The sequence below is a fragment of the Dendrobates tinctorius genome, unplaced genomic scaffold, assembly GCF_039654945.1.
Source record: "Dendrobates tinctorius isolate UK_male_01 unplaced genomic scaffold, ASM3965494v1 ptg000016l, whole genome shotgun sequence".
Lineage (NCBI taxonomy): Eukaryota > Metazoa > Chordata > Amphibia > Anura > Dendrobatidae > Dendrobates > Dendrobates tinctorius.
Genome location: NW_027361684.1, coordinates 9,007,363 through 9,028,239, shown reverse-complemented (window position 1 = coordinate 9,028,239; position 20,877 = coordinate 9,007,363). Strand labels below are relative to the sequence as shown.

The following is a 20,877-nucleotide window of genomic DNA, read 5'->3' as shown; positions in this document are numbered from 1 at the left end:
GTACTTTGAATCGCGCAAAAATAAAAACAATTATTCTTGTACTGTTGTCTATATGTTCATTCTGCCACCCAAAAATGCTGTGGTCACATGTATCCTGCGTTCTCCCCTGAGCGCTTACGTCACTGTTACGTTTCTGTGTTAATTCCCCCCCAAAATGTGATTCAGACAAAATCCTCGATGGAACCAGTCACTTATGAGGCAGATGGAGTCACTTTGGACTCCGTCTGGTCTCTTTTCTGCCAGTGTGCCATCATTTTAGGCATCTTTTTAGCGCACAGGTGTGGACTACCACAACTCTGTGCACGCATATGGATATGAACACCACCGGAACAGTCCTTAGTGTCTCCATCTGCCTCATTAGAGTGAGTGATTCTGTTGAGGTTTCATCTGGACCACATTTTTGTGGGATTTACACATAAATTCCGACCTAAGCACTCAATGTATGTGATCCCAGCCTTATTCTGGAAGCGAATAAAAAAAATTATGTACCCCAAAATGTTATCAATAAAAACCAGGGCTGTGGAGTCGGTAAGCCAAACCTGCGACTCCGACTCCTCAGTTTCCCTTCCACCGACTCCACAACTCCGACTCCAACATATATTGCTTATATTTAAATGAAAAATTTATTGTAGTACAATGTTAACATCAGACATTTAATCATTTTTATGATACAATGATTAAGACATTTAGATAGAACATAATATATATTTATTGGAATACAACTTTAGATCACAAACTGTAATAAATTGTAAATATGTAATACACTATGTAATATCGATTTTTTTTTTTTTTTTTTTTTTTTTTTTTTTATTTTTTTTTTTTTTCATTTTTTTTATATATATATATATATATATATATATATATATATATTTTGTGTGTGTGTATATATATATAATATAAACTATGTAAGTGGCAAAAAACAGTTTTCAGCAAAAACATTACAAATTACATTTGTGCAGTCTATGAATTTGTTCTAAGAAATAGAATTGCCTCCATCAGAGCCTCCTTCATAGATGACCTAAAATCTGACCAAATAATTTTAAGGCCAGAGAACAACCTCTCTACACTAACTTGGGTTGGAGGCAAAGCCGTAACCGCTTGGGCAACATCTCTAACAATTTCCGGGTATAAAGGAATTGCCTCATGCACAGTCAGTTTTGATGAACGGTTGAATTTTTCTTTTTCTTTGAGAGCAAGTGAAACAGTTTGCTGAAATATGGTCAATCTGCTTGCTAGAGGAGACGGAGTGAAATCTTTTTCCTTGCAGCAACGCTTTGCCTGCTCCATATCATCCAAATACTTGTCAAAGTCAAACTCCTCATCTGATGAGGATGAAGATATGGCAGCAGTAGCACTGTCAGGACCCAAGTCCTCTTGCGCCTGGCAGTCCTCCTGTAGGCCACTCATCCTAACTGCTACCTCAGTCAGAGCTTCTTTTCCTTTAGTAAGGACACCCCTGCAGTTTTGTCAGATAATACTCAGTTTCTTCCTGAAAATGATTGCAAACACAAATTCTTTGGTATTATTATCTTCATTTAATTTGTCTTAAATGAAAAAAAACAAAAGAGAATGAAGCAAAAAGCAAAACATTGATCATTTCACACAACTCCAAAAATGGGCCAGACAAAAGTATTGGCACCCTCAGCCTAATACTTGGTTGCACAACCTTTAGCCAAAATAACTGCGACCAACCGCTTCCGGTAACCATCAATGCGTTTCTTACAATGCTCTGCTGGAATTTTAGACCATTCTTCTTTGGCAAACTGCTCCAGGTCCCTGATATTAGAAGGGTGCCTTCTCCAAACTGCCATTTTTAGATCTCTCCAAGGGTGTTCTATGGGATTCAGGTCTGGATTCATTGCTGGCCATCTTAGAAGTCTCCAGTGCTTTCTCTCAAACCATTTTCTAGTGCTTTTTGAAGTGTGTTTTGGGTCATTGTCCTGCTGGAAGACCCATGACCTCTGAGGGAGACCCAGCTTTCTCACACTGGGCCCTACATTATGCTGCAAAATTTGTTGGTAGTCTTCAGACTTCATAATGCCATGCACACGGTCAAGCAGTCCAGTGCCAGAGGCAGCAAAGCAACCCCAAAACACCAGGGAACCTCCGCCATGTTTGACTGAAGGGACCGTGTTTTTTTTTTCTTTGAATGCCTCTTTTTTTCTCCTGTAAACTCTATGTTGATGCCTTTGCCCAAAAAGCTCTACTTTTGTCTCATCTGACCAGAGAACATTCTTCCAAAACGTTTTAGGCTTTTTCAGGTAAGTTTTTTGGCAAACTCCAGCCTGGCTTTTTTATGTCTCGGGGTAAGAAGTGGGGTTTTCCTGGGTCTCCTACCATACAGTCCCTTTTCATTCAGACGCCGACGGATAGTACGGGTTGACACTGTTGTACCCTCGGACTGCAGGGCAGCTTGAACTTGTTTGGATGTTAGTCGAGGTTCTTTATCCAACATCCACACAATCTTGCGTTGAAATCTCTTGTCAATTTTTCTTTTCCGTCCACATCTAGGGAGGTTAGCCACAGTGCCATGGGCTTTAAACTTCTTGATGACATTGCGCACGGTAGACACAGGAACATTCAGGTCTTTGGAGATGGACTTGTAGCCTTGAGATTGCTCATGCTTCCTCACAATTTGGTTTCTCAAGTCCTCAGACAGTTCTTTGGTCTTCCTTCTTTTCTCCATGCTCAATGTGGTACACACAAGGACACAGGACAGAGGTTGAGTCAACTTTAATCCATGTCAACTGGCTGCAAGTGTGATTTAGTTATTGCCAACACCTGTTAGGTGCCACAGGTAAGTTACAGGTGCTGTTAATTACACAAATTAGAGAAGCATCACATGATTTTTCGAACAGTGCCAATACTTTTGTCCAACCTCTTTTTTATGTTTGGTGTGGAATTATATCCAATTTGGCTTTAGGACAATTCTTTTTGTGTTTTTTCATTTAAGACAAATTAAATGAAGATAATAATAACAAAGAATTTGTGTTTGCAATCATTTTCAGGAAGAAACTGAGTATTATCTGACAAAATTGCAGGGGTGTCAATACTTTTGGCCACAACTGTATATGATGACTTGGGTCCACATAAACAGCTGCCATTGAAGCAGAAATGCCTTCTGCGATTAAATCTCCTCTTTGGGACAGGCAAAATAGCAAGTTCTTCCACTCCCTTATGAAAATGCCAGGAGTTAAATCCTCAGCTTGTAATTTTTTAGTCACGGTAAATAGGTGATTAAGCAATTCCTGCAATTCAGCCATCTGTGTCCATTGACCTTCATTTAGGGTTTCCTGAGGGTTCGCCATATCTATAAGAAACGGTTTTAGCCAGGATCAAATAAAGGGGGGGCAGAACCTCATACTGTTCCGCAGAATCTCATACTGCACACCTCAGCTACTGCAGAACCTTATACTGCACACCCCTACACTTGAAAATAAAGCCTGCACCTTAAGATGTGGTGAATGCAGTCTATTTATTCCAACTATCAATTGATGTTGATGTGTTAGTGAAGACGAGCAATGCCTGTCCTGGGCATCCTTTTGGGCAGCTATGAGGTGTACCTGACTGGTGCTAAATAAAAAGGAGTGTTAGTCTGTGTGCTACCCGGCTTTCATTCTTTTTGGTACAGATAAGATATGGATAGACAGATATGGATAAATGGATAGAGCAGATTTCTAATCTGCTTTTGCTATTGAAAACATTATCTATGAGCGCAAAAACCTTTCAGGTGATGCGGTTTTTTAAAAAGCTGATCTGCTTTTGCAGCTGAAAAAGTATCCTCAAAAAACGCAGCAAAAACGCTGTGTGTAAATGTAGCCTTAGATCCGGAATAGAACAGCCATTTATAGGACATTTCATAACTTTCCCAAATTCCTATGAAAAAATATTCAGCACATTCTGCATTGAATTACTGTACCCAATTTATTATATATTTTAGGAGTTGGAGTCGGACCATTTTATACCGACTCCACCAAAATGAGCTCCGACTCCACAGCCCTGAAAAACCCCAACTTATCCTGCACAAAACCAGCCCCCACTGGGGACCATGATCAACTGTCACTAGAAATATAGGGGGTTCCCATGTTACTGGTACAACAAAAACTGTGGAAAAGCAACATGGCCCCCACCCCACCAAATAAAATGCAGTGAAATCAGTGAAAATTCAAATTGCCCTCCTTCTGAGCACCGCTGTGTTTAAACCGTAGTAAATGACCACATGTTTGTAGCGGGGAGAGAGCACTTAACAGTTCACGGCAATCTATCGGGCATCACCGTATCCTGGAGAAATTGTGCAATAAATTGTGGTGTCCAGTTTCACCTATTAACCCTTGTGTAACTGACAAATTTGCAGCAAATAAAAAAAAAAAAAATGCAAGTGTTTACCTGTAAAGTATTTGATTCCAATATCCCAATGTTATAAAATTCTGTGAGGAACCTGTTGGCTACTGTGGCTACACCACTAGATGAATTCGTTAAGCAGTGACATTTTCAATATGGGTTACTTTTGGGGGTTTCTGCTGCTCTGGCACCTCAGGGGCTCAGCTCATGGCACCCACAGTCTATTCAGACGAAATCTGCATTTTAAAATCCAAGTAACGCTCCTTCCCCCCCCGAGTCTCGCCGTGTACTCAAACAGTAGTGTACAACTACACTATGGGGTACTGCCACGTTTGATAAAATTTGCATAATGACCTGCAGGTGGCACCTCAACCGGAAAACATTTCTTGGCCTCTAGTTATCAAAAAATTTATTGTATTACCAATCTACATATATAAATACCTGTCTGTGTTCATCAGCTCATGAAATACATTTACATTTGACCAGTCTGCTTTCTCTGAAGTTGCCTGCGCTCCCGACGACCAGTGTGCGAAAATTTCACACGGGCCAAGCTAGTATGCTAATATTAGAGTAGTGCTTAGAACACCTCAGTATGAAGATTGCTTTCCATATTCTGTCATCGTCACATACTCACAAGCTGGATGCAGAGCGGTATATTAAGTAAAATAATTGGGTGTTTTCTTCATTTACAGATCTTATAAAACAGGCTCTGGTGTTAACAACAGGAGAACGGAGCTGTTCCTGAAAGAACATGAGCACCTACGAAGGTAAGATGAAAGATCTGCCTCCATTCTGTCAGTCCCGTTACCTTTGGCGTTAATGTGTGCAGTATAGATTTTAGCTTTTCTGTGGCCTAATTGCCCTGCACAAAGATCTAATAGTCAATAGGCTGATCCAGCAGCTCTGCAAGCAGAGCAGTAAAACACACATTCAGCAAGTTTAAGAATAGACCTCATTACAAGACTAGGGACTTCCTCGAAAGTAATAGGTCATCACAATTGTGCAAACTCTTTGTTTCTAAATAACTTGCCTACTAGAAACCTGTATCTCTGTAGTGGACCCCATTCACTGGTGTTGAAGAAGAAACATATTCCAAATTGAGAATCTGTAAAATGTTATTTATTCTTCCTGGTTTTACTTTGTGACTTCCGTAATTTACTTTGACGTGGCCAACATTGATCATTTCACTCAGAAGTAAACTATAAGGTCATGTGCACACACTGCGGATTCTGCTGCGGCTCCGCAGCGATTTTGGTCCTGCAGATCCGCAGCAGTTTCTGCTGCATTGTACAGTACCATTATAATCCATGGAAAATGAAATCCGCAGTGCACATGGTGCGCAATTTTCCGCGGTTTTAAATCCGCAGCATATAAATTCTTTGTGCGGATTGGCACCTGCTCCATGGCAGGTGTCAAACCACGGGAAACCCGCAGGCTAAACCACAGAAAATCTGCAGATAAACCGCAGGTCTTTTGACCTGCGGATTTACACAAATCCACGCAGAAAATTTCTCAGCGTGTGCACACACCCTAAAGGAATAAGTAATTCTCTTTTAATTCACGTCTTTTCCACCTCATTTTGGAGGCTGGTGTGATACTTTATTATAACCGATACATGAGACATGGAACATTGTCCAATGATTAAAGCTATTTGGAGACACTTACACAATTCTACAATTGTCCCCCCATGATATTATATGAAAATACACCACAACCAGACGGACTGTAAAAAAACTTAAAGGCAAGTCATGGACAGAGACGTTGTAGAGGAATGTGTTTTTAACTGTGTGCTGGACTTGGAGTAAAGCTTTGAGGTTTTTAAGGGACTTCGTCAGCATGTTTTGCTACGTAATCTGAGAGCACCATAATGTAGAAGATGTCACTTACTGGGCTGTGGTTTTTCTGTTTCAATACAGTCAGTGTTTTATCACAACAGGAGATTATCACTACATGACAACTGGCCTCATGCCTACTAGTCCAACCACACACTGATTAGCAGCTCTCTTGTCACTATACAATGTACACAGAAAGTTGTGGTGTGGACAGGGTTATACACAGAATAACAACAAAACCTGATACATCTGCAGCAGAGAAAACTGACTATCATAACTGCTGCACCCAGTAAACTTAGTGACACATCGCTGGAATCAGGGTCTCTGTCTCTACCTCAATGTGCTGTCAGATTGCATAGCAAAAATTTGCTGACAAAGTCCTTTTAAGGTCCGTCTGGTCATGTTGGGTTTTCTTCTAATATCTTGGACTGGTGTCTACACACTGCCGTGCACCCAGAAGAGCGCTAATTGCAGACATGGTGAGACAATACTTTTTCTTGCTTAGTTATATTATTCCCCTCTAGTTACAATATTGTCAGCATCATAAATTGAAGCCACAGTCCATGATATGCTGCTATTTACTTGTGCCACAATATAGACCCCAAGTGAGAGTGGCTTCCATATAGGTGTACTGTCTTCCATATAGAAAATGGTTTACGATTTCCAGCTGCCATTTCTGTCATTTATATGTAAGCACTAGCTTTATCTGTATTAGATTTCTGCTTCGTATTATTCATCCTTTATTTTGTATTATTTTACAATGACTTTTTGGAGTCTTCAAAACTAATTACGAGGTCCCTATAATGTTAAATATTATTTTTAACTTACATTGGTTGCGCATAACTAATGAATCTTGTAACTTGAGGGATCACCAGAGGGCCCAGAACGTGTTTCACAGCAGGGTAACAATACTCGTCTTAGCCTTTTTGGGCAGTATTTTTTCTGCCAAAGAGGAATAGGTTGGTGCGCTTTGCGGCTGTGGTCTAATGAAAAATCACTGATGTGCATGAAACTAAAGTTGTAAGAGGGGATCTGTAAAAGGACATTGGTATTGTGATATACCTATTGCTTCATCCAGTGTGTGCATCATAATCCTCTGCTTTGAATCCATCTTGTGCAGTTGTTTGGACCAACGCTATGCCGCAGTGGCTGCAGTCAGAGCTTTCCAATGGGTTACAGTTGTGGCTCTTCCCTATATCAATGGACTGCAGATTTTGTCATGAGATTCGCATTAACACCACCTTGTGTAATAACCTGAAAGGTTATGCTCTCCTCTTTTAAGGGGTTGTCCAGATTTAGAGTGACAGCAGACTTGTGGATCTTCACATCGCGCGCGCTTTGAGGATTCTCCGCTGCTGGAAAGCGGGCGGTCATGTGACCTCAAGTATGTGGATCGCATACTTCCGACCACATTTTGTCTAGTTGTGGGCCAGCTTCACTCAATTCCTTGCATTGAGCGAGGCCACGCATGGCTAGTCGTAATGTTAACGCAAGTATGAGATTTGCATACTTGCATTCGTGTACCAGAAAGTCCATGGTACGGAGGCAGTTGAGGATGTGATGAGAACTGCAGACTTGTAGCTGGACATCCCCTTCAAGCTATGGCTCAGGATTTCAGCATCAAACCCTTGTATTCACCAAACTACCATAATAGCGATGGGGGCAAACCCTTACAAACATCCATCCCCCATATCAGTTATAACAGCCACCCTGATTAGGGGTTAGCTACTTTCACTCGTTAGTGCAGCTTTCCTCCCAAACTAACCAAACCTTCTGTCTATAAGATTCCTGTTGATGGCGGAGGATGTGACCAGACCTGTCCATCTTCCTTCAATAGGAAAGCCATTTTGCCAATGGAACATGACAGCATGTTTTCATAGTCCCCTAATATTAGTCCTATAGAGCATCTCTGAGATGAGGTAGGACAGGCTGTTCAGAGGTTATCTGTACCTTCAGGGTTTTGGCAAGTGCGAGAAGCAGATAGGCAGATATTGTCACAGAGTGATTTCAACATCTAGTGGAATCGAAGAGTTGCTGCTGACCTGGAGGCCAAAGGAGGTCTTGCATGATACTAGATGGCGGTCTCTTATTTATTGGCCATTAAGTGGGTATAACATTGGATGACACCATTCACAATAGCTGGTCGTTACAGCTACCCAACTTCTCTCCCTGCATCGTTACCTCTGCCCAGGTCACAGGGCATGCCTAGAAAACGCTCCCATAAAAAGTAGTGAAATTTCCTCCACCTGTGTGCCACAGCTATAAGTAAAACTGTAAATTACGGTCACAGCTCAAAGCAGCAACTCTTGAAATGGCCGGCCTCCGTATTTGTACAGAAAACAGAATATAAAATATACACATAGAGAATAAAAAGACATACAAATATTTTTTTTTCTGTGTAAAGTTATAATTTGCCTATAAATAAGGTGGTACATTTAATTTAGTAACATGGTAATTCTGTTCCCTTCTTCACCCAAATTATTCTAGCACAATGATGACCTCATACAATAATTAACATGGCTCCAGAATAAGAGACTCACTTGAAAACTTAAAGGGGTTTTCCTTTGAAAAACATTTCAGCGCACAGGTCGACATCGAATGGTTGCTATGCATTGCTGTTCCATTTATTATGTGTGCTGTACTCTGCTGCTTCTGTCAGTCCTATTGAAAATGAAGGCAGCACACATAGGTGACTACTGCAAACACGGGGAGAACATACACACTCATTGCAGATGTTTCCTTGGTGAGATTTGAACACAACAATCAAGAAACAATAGGATTAAAAATCCCTATTTACCTTGAATTTTACAAACATTTTGCAAGTTTAGTCATTTATGATAAGAAAACCCATTTAATTTCATGTTTTCACAGTATGATAATTTTTTTAACATTTTTTTTGCAAACCTGTGACCTGTACTGTTCTTATGTGTAATTGTAATGGTTTCTGTGTAGTGTTAGCTGGATCGATTTGTGGGAGTTCGGTCCATAGGCCAGTTCAGAAGTCTCTGGCTGCTGTACGGTATATTTGCGAATCTCTAGCGTCCCAAAATCCCCAGCGCGGGTTTTGTTTAGTTGGGCTGGAGCGACGTCACCATTGCAACATTTTGCACAGATGCTGTTGCTTCAATCTAGCTAATCAAAAGCTGCACCAGGCATCCCAGAAGGTAAGCGTTTCGGGAGCCTCTTGTCCAATGGTCAGAGACTACCTCCCTGGCCTCTGAACCGGTGTCCCGCCTATCGATTCACACATCTCTAGTTCTCTGACTTATACATTTTCTCTTTCCTGCTGTTATAACTTGATAAGTTCCAGTTTTTGCCATTAGGGGGCACTGTGTATGTGTTAATGATCCAGAGATTGTCTTCTAGACAGCATGGATTCAGCACTTTCCAATTCGGCCAGGAACGCTCTAAAAGCATTTCCAAGTAATTAAAATGTAGATTGTTAATTTGAAGTAGATAAAATAGATCATGAGCAAGGGTGTACTTTCTTGGTGAGTCTTTGCCTGGGGCCAGAATCCTTTGTGTCATTATTTTTTTTTTTTCGGTTGGAAGGTTAAGTAATAGAGGGTAATTGCTTTATCAAGAGATGTACTGTATCCGTAAATGACAACTTCTCTTTAAAGCAGGTCTGTCGGTTTGCTATCTTGCCTTTTGTACTGGCAGCATATTACAACTACAGGTCCATATTCATAGTAGCCAAAATGGCTATCAGGATCAATGAAAGAGCACAGCGGACTAATAAAGGGGTTGTTCAGTCACACGCTATTTATGAATTTTTCTGTGATAGGTGATCAATATAAAATCAGTGGTGGGGGGGGGGGATTCCAACACCTGGCACCTACACCGATCTGCTGAAAACAGCTTTGGTGACATCTGGATGTAAAGACCTAGAACAGAGCTGCACAGTGTATAGCTAATGTGTAGCTCCTGAATAGGAGCTGTTCTGCAGGTCTTGCCATCACATAGTGCTGTATAGCTCCATCCTATGCGTTCTCATCCGGGCGGAGCAAATAACAGCTGATCGGTGCGGGTGTCTGATCCCTACCTATTTCATATTGATGACCTATCCCCATTCAAATGTACTTATGATGAAAAGTGCTCACCCCACCTCTAATAGTGATGAATGACGGGTTGCTCTGTATATTTACATACACATCAGCCCATTCGCCTCTTGAAAGTCGCTCTCCATAAATATACATAACTATGAGTCCACTCATCTCTTCTCTGCTCTCCAATAAGCTAAACCCAATTCTTTTCACCATTTTGGATATTAGGGCTATAGATTAAAGGGGTTGTCCGGACTTTTCACATAATCTCAGTACATATCTGGGCTGCAGAATTATGACAATAAGTAATTTACTTTCTGTCACTAGTTTGCACGGTTTTCTAGATATTCTGAACAGAACGTCCAAGGGGGGGGTGTGTTAATGCATTGAAATGAGAACTAGTCGTAACCTCCTACTCTACTCCAAACATGCCCTCTATAGCAACAACCCCACCCTCCGTAGCTACAGGCCCTCCCCATCCACATGAAGAAGCCCTCATCACACAGTAACAAATCCTCCCCCTGTAGCAGCCTCAGTGCAGAGAGCAGCTGCTCCTCCCCCAGACACACGCTGAACAGTGATCTATGGAAAGTGAAACTAGTGAGGAGGGAAAATCGTTCTGTATTCTGGGCCACTCCATGATTACAATACATAACTCATTATCAGTAATTCCTTCCCTCACTGTCTCAGGCTGCTGGCAGCAAGGAGAACAGACTGTGTGATGGCCAGTGGTGGGGGTCTGAAGCTTCTAATCTGCACAGGGGATGGCAGTCACTGATGTAATCTGTTCTGTGACAAAGCCTCTGCTGTGTGAATGAGACAGCTCTGTGTCACTGATGTCTTCACACAGCAGCAGATTTGGTGCAGTGTATGTGTGAGCACTGTGTCTCTAATGACACAAATACTGATGGGAGCAGCCTGTCCAATCAGCAGCTGTAACAGTGTGAAGTGTTGGGTGTATGTATGTATTGTGCTGCTTGAAAATACAGGATCACTGCTGTGTTCTTTCCAATGCTGGAATAATGCTAAAGATGAGTGCTGGTGCAGTTTACTGCCAGCCAATGAGTGGGCAGTGGGTGTTGCTGGTCACTGGAGTTTGGTGGAGCTTCACACATACACTGCACCAAATCTGCTGCTGTGTGAAGACATCAGTGACACAGAGCTGTCTCATTCACACAGCAGAGGCTTTGTCACAGAACAGATTACATCAGTGACTGCCATCCCCTGTGCAGATTAGAAGATGCAGACCCCCATCACTGGCCATCAGTCTGTTCTCACTGCTGCCAGCAGCCTGGGACAGTGAGGGAAGGAATTACTGATAATGAGTTATGTATTGTAATCATGGAGTGGCCCAGAATACAGGACGATTTTTCTTCCTCACTAGTTTCACTTTCCATAGATCACTCTTCAGCGTGTGTCTGGGGGAGGAGCAGCTGCTCTCTGCACTGAGGCTGCTGGAGGGGAAGAATTCGTTACTGTGTGATGAGGGCTGCTTCATGTGGACGGGGAGGGCCTGTAGCTATGGAGGGTGGGGTTGTCGCTTTAGAGGGCATGTTTGGAGTAGAGTAGGAGGTTACGACCAGTTCTCATTTCAATGCCATAACACACACCCCCTTTGACGTTCTGTTCAGAATATCTAGAAAATCGTGCAAACTAGTGACAGAAAGTAAATTACTTATTGTCATAATTCTGCAGCCCAGATATGTACTGAGATTATGTGAAAAGCCCGGACAACCCCTTTAATAGCTGCTATATACAGTGACTGCCAGTATTATGGGAGCACTCTGATCACCACTGTCGTTTGTGAACACTGCTTTCAGAACATGATTTCATAATTGGCAATTGTCTGTCTCCTGATGTCATACCCACAAAGTTAGGAATGGGCCCTTTTTTGTAATATCTGATAGGAACTTGTTATGAGGTGGTGTTGGAAATGGAAATATCATGAAGGCATCTTTTTCTGACGAGCATAATAGGGCAAGCATACTCACTGAGCACTGACACATGTCAGGATTGAAAACTGAACTTTATCGCCGGAGCACATCTAGTAACAGCTTTCTAGACTGGTATGGTTACAAACTCCCCAGCCTTAAAAGAAGAATTCTGGTGAAGCCGATTTAGGCCTGTTTCACACATCAGTTTTTTCAAATCAGTCAAAATCCGCCAAAAAGTGAAAATGGCGGATCCGCTAAAAATGTGTAAAAACGGATGCAAGCGGATGGTACGGATCAGTTTTTTGACGGATCCGTCATACGGATTTGTGTACGGATCCGTCAAAAATCGGATCCGTTCCATCCGCTTGCATCCGTTTTTGCTATCCGTTGGGTCCGTTTTCTGACGGATCCATTTTTGCACAACTTCCAAATGGATGATCCCAAATACGATTGGCTCTTGGAAAATGTTCCCAAATGTGATTGGATCCTGAAAACTAGGGAAAACTATATCTATGGTGTTGTAAAACAATATCTTTAAAAGGTTTTAGAGCTAGTGGCAGAGATGGAAGGAGTCATTGCGAATATTAACAGCTTCTGTGTGGAATTTGATTTTCAATGCAATCGTTGGGCAATTATTGCTCTCCAGAGGGAGAAAAGAAGACTGCAAATCCTGCGTTGGAGAAGGAAGAGACGACGGCAGTGGATTCATCCGATAAATGCACAGAGATTTACCCTCGGTGTGTTTTCTACACTGTATCTGGAATTGAGGGATAATCCGGACAAGTTCTTCAATTATGTGCGGATGAGACAGGACTTGTTTGAGATGTTGGTGGAGCGTGTCGGAGCGCAAATCCGGAGAAGAGACACCTACATGCGCTTTTCTATTTCACCGGCGGAGCGTTTGATGGTGACCCTTCGGTAAGGTATCTATTTTTTAAAAGTTTTCAGATTCTGCAGACTTTTATTGTTATGTTATTGCTTGTAGTTTGTATTAATTTTACTTTTTCCCCTTTTTTTAACAGCTTTCTGGCAACTGGAGAATTCTTCACCTCCCTCCATTACCAGTTCCTGCTCGGGATATTGACAATATCCGAAATTGTCCAACAGACCTGCCGGGCATTGTGGGATTGTCTACACAAGGAGTACATCCCACAGCCAACACAGGAGAGGTGGCTGGAGATTGCGGACAACTTTCAAGAAATTTGTCAGTTTCCAAATTGTGTTGGTGCAGTTGATGGGAAGCATATACGTATTGTGAAACCCATTGGATCTGGATCAGAATTTTTCAACTACAAGAAATTCTTCTCCATTGTATTGATGGCCATTGCAGACTCAAAATGCAAATTTATTGCGGTCGACATTGGTGCGTATGGTCGATCCAACGATTCGCAGGTATTCAAGATGTCCGCAGTGGGCCATCGTTTGTATGGAGACAATTTTGAATTCCCACCTCCAAGACCACTCCCTGGATCAGGCCCACCAATGCCATTTGTATGTGTTGGTGACAACGCATTTCAACTCTCCAAACATCTTCTCAAGCCATATGGAAGTCATGGATTGAAACACACCAAAAAAATCTTTAACTATCGCTTGACAAGAGCGCGAAGAGTGGTGGAGTGCGCTTTTGGGATAACTGCAAAATAGAGAGTGCTGTTAACTGCCTTTAAAATGAAAACTGAGACTGTGGATGAGGTGGTGAAGGCGTCTGTCATCTGCACAAATTTGTACTTTCAAAGGAACCTGTTTCCATGGAAGAAAATGTTTGTGAAACCACCTTGTAGGATTATCAGTAGACAAGTGTTCGGAGTACTGGGTCAGTGACAAGAATGAGGGACACATTTGCGGATTATTTTCTGTCACCAGAAGGAAGAGTTGACTGGCAAGATGACAAGGTATTATTTTTTTTTTTTTTTTTATACCAAGGCTCCTTTTTTGGATAAGAAAAACTTTTGTAATTTTTCCTTTTTTCTTTCATAGTTTTGATACCTTTACACCAATTGTGGGTAATAGTGTTGTGTACTTTGAAACATCACCAAGTGTTGTGTATTTGTATCTGTACACCACCGGTGTACTTTGAAGCTTCACCAAGTGTTGTGTTTTTTTTACCTTTACACCACCGGTGTATTTTGAAATTTTACCAAGTGTTGTGTATTTATATCTGTACACCACCGGTGTACTTTGAAACTTCACCAAGAAGTAAAGAAAAAAGTAAACTACACAATAAAATTGTTTTGCATCAAAAACGTTTATTTTTGAATTTTTTTTTTCAAAATTATATACTGTTATTTTACTAAGTTTTTGAGAAAACTGTTACTAATTTTTTTTAATAAATTAGAGATGCCGGTACTGTTGGGTAGAGATATCATCGGAGGGAACAGGGTTGACCACATCGTGGGGGGGTGGAGGACTGGGAACGGAGTTGGTGAGGATCAGAAGTGGAAGGGGGGTTGAAAACATGAGGTTGGGATGGGAGTTGAACAGACGATGTTTGTGGGAACAGTGGGGGTGGGTATGGTGAGGGCATTAGGGTATAATGCAATGGGGAAGGAAGATACTGGGAAGAATGGAATGGGGAACTAGAGAAAGGAGAAGGAGTGGTAGGAGGATGGATGGTGGTAGAAGGATGGACGGTGGAAGGATGAACAGAGGGAGGATGGACGGTGGAATGAGGTGCATGGGTAGAATGGGATACTTCGGACACTGCAGCCACTAGAGCATTGTGACAGGCTTGCATCACATGCATCTGCTGGTGAGTATTTAAATCTTCCATTTGTCGGACAACTGAATGGAAAAAAATCTGTCTCGGCGTCTGGTTTGACTCTGCATTCAACCGTTCCATGTAACTTCTGAGTTCCATGATACTTTGATTAATCATGTTCAACCCAGAAGTTAATTGTTGCCCCAAAATACGGAATGCATTCTGAACGGTTGAATTCAGATTCAAGCAGTCTAACAAGGTCATCCTTTCCTGATCTCTCTGACGCTGCCGTCCAGAACCAAAAGTTGGTTGAGATGTTGCGGCAGTGTGACATGGATGGGTTAAAGGGAACTCTAAATAGTCACCTGCAGCTTCATGTGATGAAGACTGCCCTGCTGCTCCAGTGCTGGTGGAGGGGATAGAGGGACGAGACAAGGGGAAAGGTACAGAGGAGTGGTCACCGTTGGCGGTCTCCGAAGGGATCACTGCAGATGGTGCTAGAAAAGAGAAAAAAAATATAATATATTTACATTTCATTTAGCATTGCTGAAAAAAAAAAACTTGGTTTAACAGGGAAACATTTGTACTACAGAAATGGTGTGTGCAATATTTACCTTCTGCTCACCATCGTCGACCGGAGGAACGACAGGGCTCTGTAGTGTTTATACTGGGTGCTCCTGCGTCCTCTCGATCCACTCGGGGCCTTCATCTCCTTGTTGAAGTCCCTCTTGAAGCGATCCCTGAGCGACCGCCACCGTATGATAACCCTGTCACCTGTGAAGGGGAAAAAAAAAGGGGTTAGTATTAAAAACTTCACATGCAGTAATATTAAGTTACTGAAATTAGAATACTTACACACAAAATCCCTAGCCCTCGCATCGAGCTCCTCCCAGTTGTCTACAACCTCTGAACACACCTCATCCCATAGCCATCAGGTGGTTGGTCGGCATGGAAGCGGTTTCCCATGTTCCACAGCGGCTCTCGTGATTGCACAGCCTCGATGAAGGCGTCCACATCTATGATTATCCCCTCTTCCTCTGGTATTTGGGAAGCACGCTGTGAAACCTGTGGGAAAAAAAAAAAATTATTAAATTGAAACACATGAGCTTAATCAATCAACCAAATAAAGGGTTGCTTACTGTTCGCTGACCACCAGAGGCATCACCTCGATGACGATGGGATGTCCTGGGAGACGCTCTAGTTCGGGCACCGGATTGTGAAGTGTGTAAAAAAAAAAAAAAAAAAAAAAAAAAAAAGTATGTGGTTGGATGGATGTGGAGTTATTGTGTGTGCTGTGATGAATGTTTGTGTTGGCTGTAGCATTATGTATGAATGTTAGTTTTTGTATGTGCTAAACTTACACTCTGCGCACCCCCGCCTTGCATTTCTCCACCATGCATGTCTCCTCCTGGAAGCTCCTCAGATTCAGCTTCCTGTGAAAACATAAAACATGCATATATTGTTAAAAAAAAAATTTTTTTGAAAATAACATTAAAAAAAAAAAAAAAAATTATTTATATTACCTCAGTTCGCTGGTGCTGTGAGGGGGAGCTCCCAGAAGAAGACATATTAAACTGCTGCGGTTTTGCTGGCGGGTCTGCTGCGGAATTGCTGGTGGTTCTGCTGCAACCTTGCTGGCTGGATCTGTAAGTATAAAGACACTTGTTTAGCTACTATACAAAGGATTAAATAAGCTTTCAGGCCTTTATACTTGGAAAACTGAAGTGTTTTCCTAGGATACTCTGCTGCAATCTTGCTTGCGGTTCTGCTGCAACCTTGCTGGCTGGATCTGTAAGTATAAAGACACTTGTTTAGCTACTATACAAAGGATTAAATAAGCTTTCAGGCCCAGCTTACTGTGGCCTGGTGGGTGTGCAGTACTTCCTGAACTGATCTGCAAGTATAAATATAATTTTAATAACAAAACAAAAAAAAATCTTCATTGGTTTTTAGTGTGTGTAATTCCCTGAAACTCTCACTGAGAGTATACCCAAGTGTTTGCATGTGTGTAACTTCCCTTACAATCTCTCACTGAGAGTGTAACCACACTGTGATTAGATGTGTGTGTAATTCCCTGAAACTCTCACTGAGAGTATACCCAAGTGTTTGCATGTGTGTAAATTCCCTGACAATCTCTCACTGAGAGTGTAACCACACTGTGATTGGATGTGTGTAAAGGTACTGTCACACTTAGCGATGCACCAGCGATCCCGACCAGCGATATGACGCGGTCAGGATCGCTGGTGCATCGCTAAGTGGTCGCTAGTGAGCTGCCAGACAGGCAGATCTCACCAGCAACATAGCAGGGGTCGGGGGTCATTACTTACCTGTCAGACGCGGCGATCCTGACGTCCTCCCACCCGCGTCCACGCGTCGCTCGTCAGCGCCACAGGAAGTCCAGCAGGAAGCTGACAACGAGAAATGGCCAAGGACGTTCTCGCGCGATCAGCGATAACCAGCGGGGAGCCGGTCGGCGGTAAGTATCAGACATAGCGATATCGCTAGCAATATCGCTATAACGTCACAAAAACCAGTGATGTTATAGCGATATTGCTAGCGATATCGCTTAGTGTGACAGGGCCTTTATTCCCTGAAACTCACTGAGAGTATACCCAAGTGTTTGTGTGTAAATTCCCTTAAAATCTCTCACTTGAGAGTATAACCACACTTGTATACAAAACACCAACACTTAATTTTACCTTTTTTGCACATATAAGAATTCTTTATTTTACCTGGTTTTAAAATAATACTACGGACAATTTTCATAAACCGTTTTTATTATTATTTTTTTTTTACTTTATTTTTTTTTCACAAGTAGGAGCTACTCTGCTCTTTATTTTAAATACCACAATAAATGAAAAATAAAAAAACAGAAAACATAGTTACACCGCATACAATACCACAGTTACACTACATACAATACACATAACACAATCACATCACAATTGCCAATAAAATTACAGTACTATGAAAATAAAATGCAGTACACATGCAACAGAAAAACAATTAAAAGTATGAAAAAAAAGCATAATAAAAATAAACACACACAGACATGCAACACTGGGAGGCCACGAACATACATGCAGGAAAGCACACCACACACACACACACACACACACACACACACACACACAGGCAGGCCACACACACAAACACGCAGGCCACACACACAGGCAGGCAAGCCACAAACACACACAGACATGCCCCACACAAATATATTTTATACTCACACAATTGCAGGCTTTGCTGGCAGGCTGTTGGTGCTGGCTGGCACTGGCAGGCCTCTCGGTCCTGGCTTGGAGCTGGGCAGGTGCTAGCAGGCCTCTTGTGGTGGCAGGCCTCTTGGTGCTGGGCAGGCATTCAGGCTGTCTCTTCTCTCTTCTTGTTGCTGGTGCCGGATGTCTGGGTCCAATGATTAATTAGCCCACCTTTATATAGTTTTGGACTGTCTGGAAAAGTATCTTTTTTTTTTCTGAGCATGCTCAGTGCGAAAAAGCGGATTCTGCCGGCGGATTCCGCAAAATAGTGGATCCCGGCGGATCCGCTGTCCGTAGGCGGCCATTCTATCAAATGGCGGACGACGGCGGAAAAAAAAACGTTGCAAAGTCTGTTCACCTCAGACAAAATCAGGCGGATCCGCCGAATAGCGGACGTAATGAACGACCATCCGCCAAAATCCGCCACTAATGTATTTCAATGGGAAAAAACGGCGGATCAGCCACAAGAACAGCGGATCCGCCATTTTCAAATTTTGGCGGATTTTGACTGATGGTGAAAAACTGATGTGTGAAACAGGTCTTACATGTGAAGAGAAATTCTTCAGCTGATACAGATTTTGAGACAAAAAAGTAGTTTGCTGTAGGTTCCTAGCAAGGGAAATTCCAAAAAATACCTTACATAGGGCTTATTCCCAAGCCAAGACGACAGTTCGAAAAAAATATTTTTGATACTAAACCTAAAGACAAGTTTTAGCTGTATCAGTACCTTTGATACACATTCAACAGTTAACAATATTTGGCATAAATTGTGATTTGGGAAAAATTTTGAGCAAACAATCAGGCATAACCTATTGTAGAGGACGTAGTCTGTGCAATATTTTAGTTCATAACCACGAAGTCAATGTGTCCCTTTCATCAGAGAAATGGCTAACAAACTTCTTCAAAGCATTGTATTCCTTCTCGCATCAGAAACCGGACGGCATTTTAATAATTTCCAAAGGGGGTTATCTGTATCGTAAAATATACATATCTAAAACGGTACATAAGTGCGACCGTACAAGGACTTCAAATTGAAGTCTCCAAAAATAAAACCAAAGATTTGTATTTGCGCTAATTGATATAGATGGGTTATTATTAACTGTATAATACGATATAATTGCAGGATTGCATGTATATTGTAGATACAATACAGAAATAAGATGACAGGTACAAACATTAAATTCAGATGCTACTGATAAAGAACAGTTGTCTCCTTTAGGCTTTGTGCACACGCTGCGTATTCTGCTGCGTATTTGGCCGCTGCGGATCCGCAGCAGTTCTGCAGACAGTGTACAGTACAATGTAAGTCTGTGATTTACAATCCGCTGTGCACATGCTGCGGTTTTCTTTATCGCCTTATTGGGGGACACAGATTACCATGGGTGTATGCTGCTGCTGCTAGGAGGCTGACACTATGCAAAACAAGAAAATTAGCTCCTCCCCGGCAGTATACACCCACCGACAAAGCAACAAATATGAACCTAGCACTCAACGTAAAGGTATTTGCAAGGCGGTTTATTGTAGTACACGAAAAAAGACGTTTCGGTCAATGTGACCTTCTTCAGTTACGTGTGGTATATAGATTGTGTAGAGCTTATAGGCATCTGTCAGAAAGGACGATGGTGCTTTAGGCATTGAGCAGAATGATCTCTCTAAGGTAATGAGCTTGTCAGTATATAGGAGAGGGGCAAATGTGCCTCCAGATGCGGTGTCCACCGGCCATCTCACCGCATCTGGAGGAACATTTGCCCCTCTCCTATATACTGACAAGCTCATTACCTTAGAGAGATCATTCTGCTCAATGCCTAAAGCACCATCGTCCTTTCTGACAGATGCCTATAAGCTCTACACAATCTATATACCACACGTAACTGAAGGTCACATTGACCGAAACGTCTTTTTTTCGTGTACTACAATAAATCGCCTTACAAATACCTTTAAGTTGAGTGCTAGGTTCATATTTGTTGCTTTAACGGTTTGGGAACCTAACCTTAGCACCATCTTGAGTTGTGCTCACGGTGTTCTTTCTATACACCCACCGACAGGCACCAAGTACCTCAGTTTGTGCTTAGTGTCTGTAGGAGGCAGACCGGGATCTCCCCAGATCCGCATCTAGCAAATTTTTTCCTTTCAGGTTTTAGTTGTGTGTATTGCCCACATCGCAACTCTCAGGACCGCAGGCAGGACCTTCCCCTATCACCCTCGGGTGCTATGGGCTATTGACGGGTGGCCGGTCCTAGCCGATTCCCCTCCTCACCCCTCTCCCGGGACAGGGCTGAGAGGAAGACGGTGGTCGCCAGCGGTGACGTTTCCCCTTCCAGCATGAGTTTGGCGCCGTCTTCTGCACCATACGGACATGGTGCGGGTACAGAGGATCGCCTCTCCCAGCGGCCTGCTCGCTATCGTGGGCCCCTGCGGTCATCCTCTTTAGGGACGTCAGGTAAGCTGATCTGAATGTCCCCTCCAGCCCCGCTCTCAAAAATGGACCCAATCTGACCCATTCAGCCCCATTACAGGCAGTACAGCGACCCCTGTTTGAAATACCCACCCTGCAGTCTCTCCACATTAATGTTATCAGGATCGGTGCCTCTCAGGGCCGATTTGAATTTCCTGCCCCTTTTTTCACCGGGTGCTCTGTCAGACGCACGCCTCTTCTGCTATCACCGGGGGGTCCAGCGGTGGTTTCCGCGGGCAGCAACCTACCCGCTACCTTCACTGTCCCTGCGGCTTCACTGGCTTCGGGCGCGCCGTCGCGTGTTAGTGCAGAGG

The 20,877-nt window shown here is 42.6% G+C and overlaps 1 protein-coding gene across 4 annotated transcripts in view; it reads left to right on the top strand.

The window, feature by feature from the left end:
- GOSR1 (golgi SNAP receptor complex member 1) overlaps window positions 1-20,877 on the top strand; it is a 131,050-nt gene that overhangs the window by 29,698 nt on the left and 80,475 nt on the right. For all 4 annotated transcript variants that reach the window (XM_073565415.1, XM_073565417.1, XM_073565412.1 and 1 more), the window contains exon 6: window positions 5,034-5,108. In XM_073565415.1, the coding sequence (XP_073421516.1) occupies window positions 5,034-5,108 (75 nt within the window). The remainder of the gene's footprint in view (window positions 1-5,033; window positions 5,109-20,877) is intronic.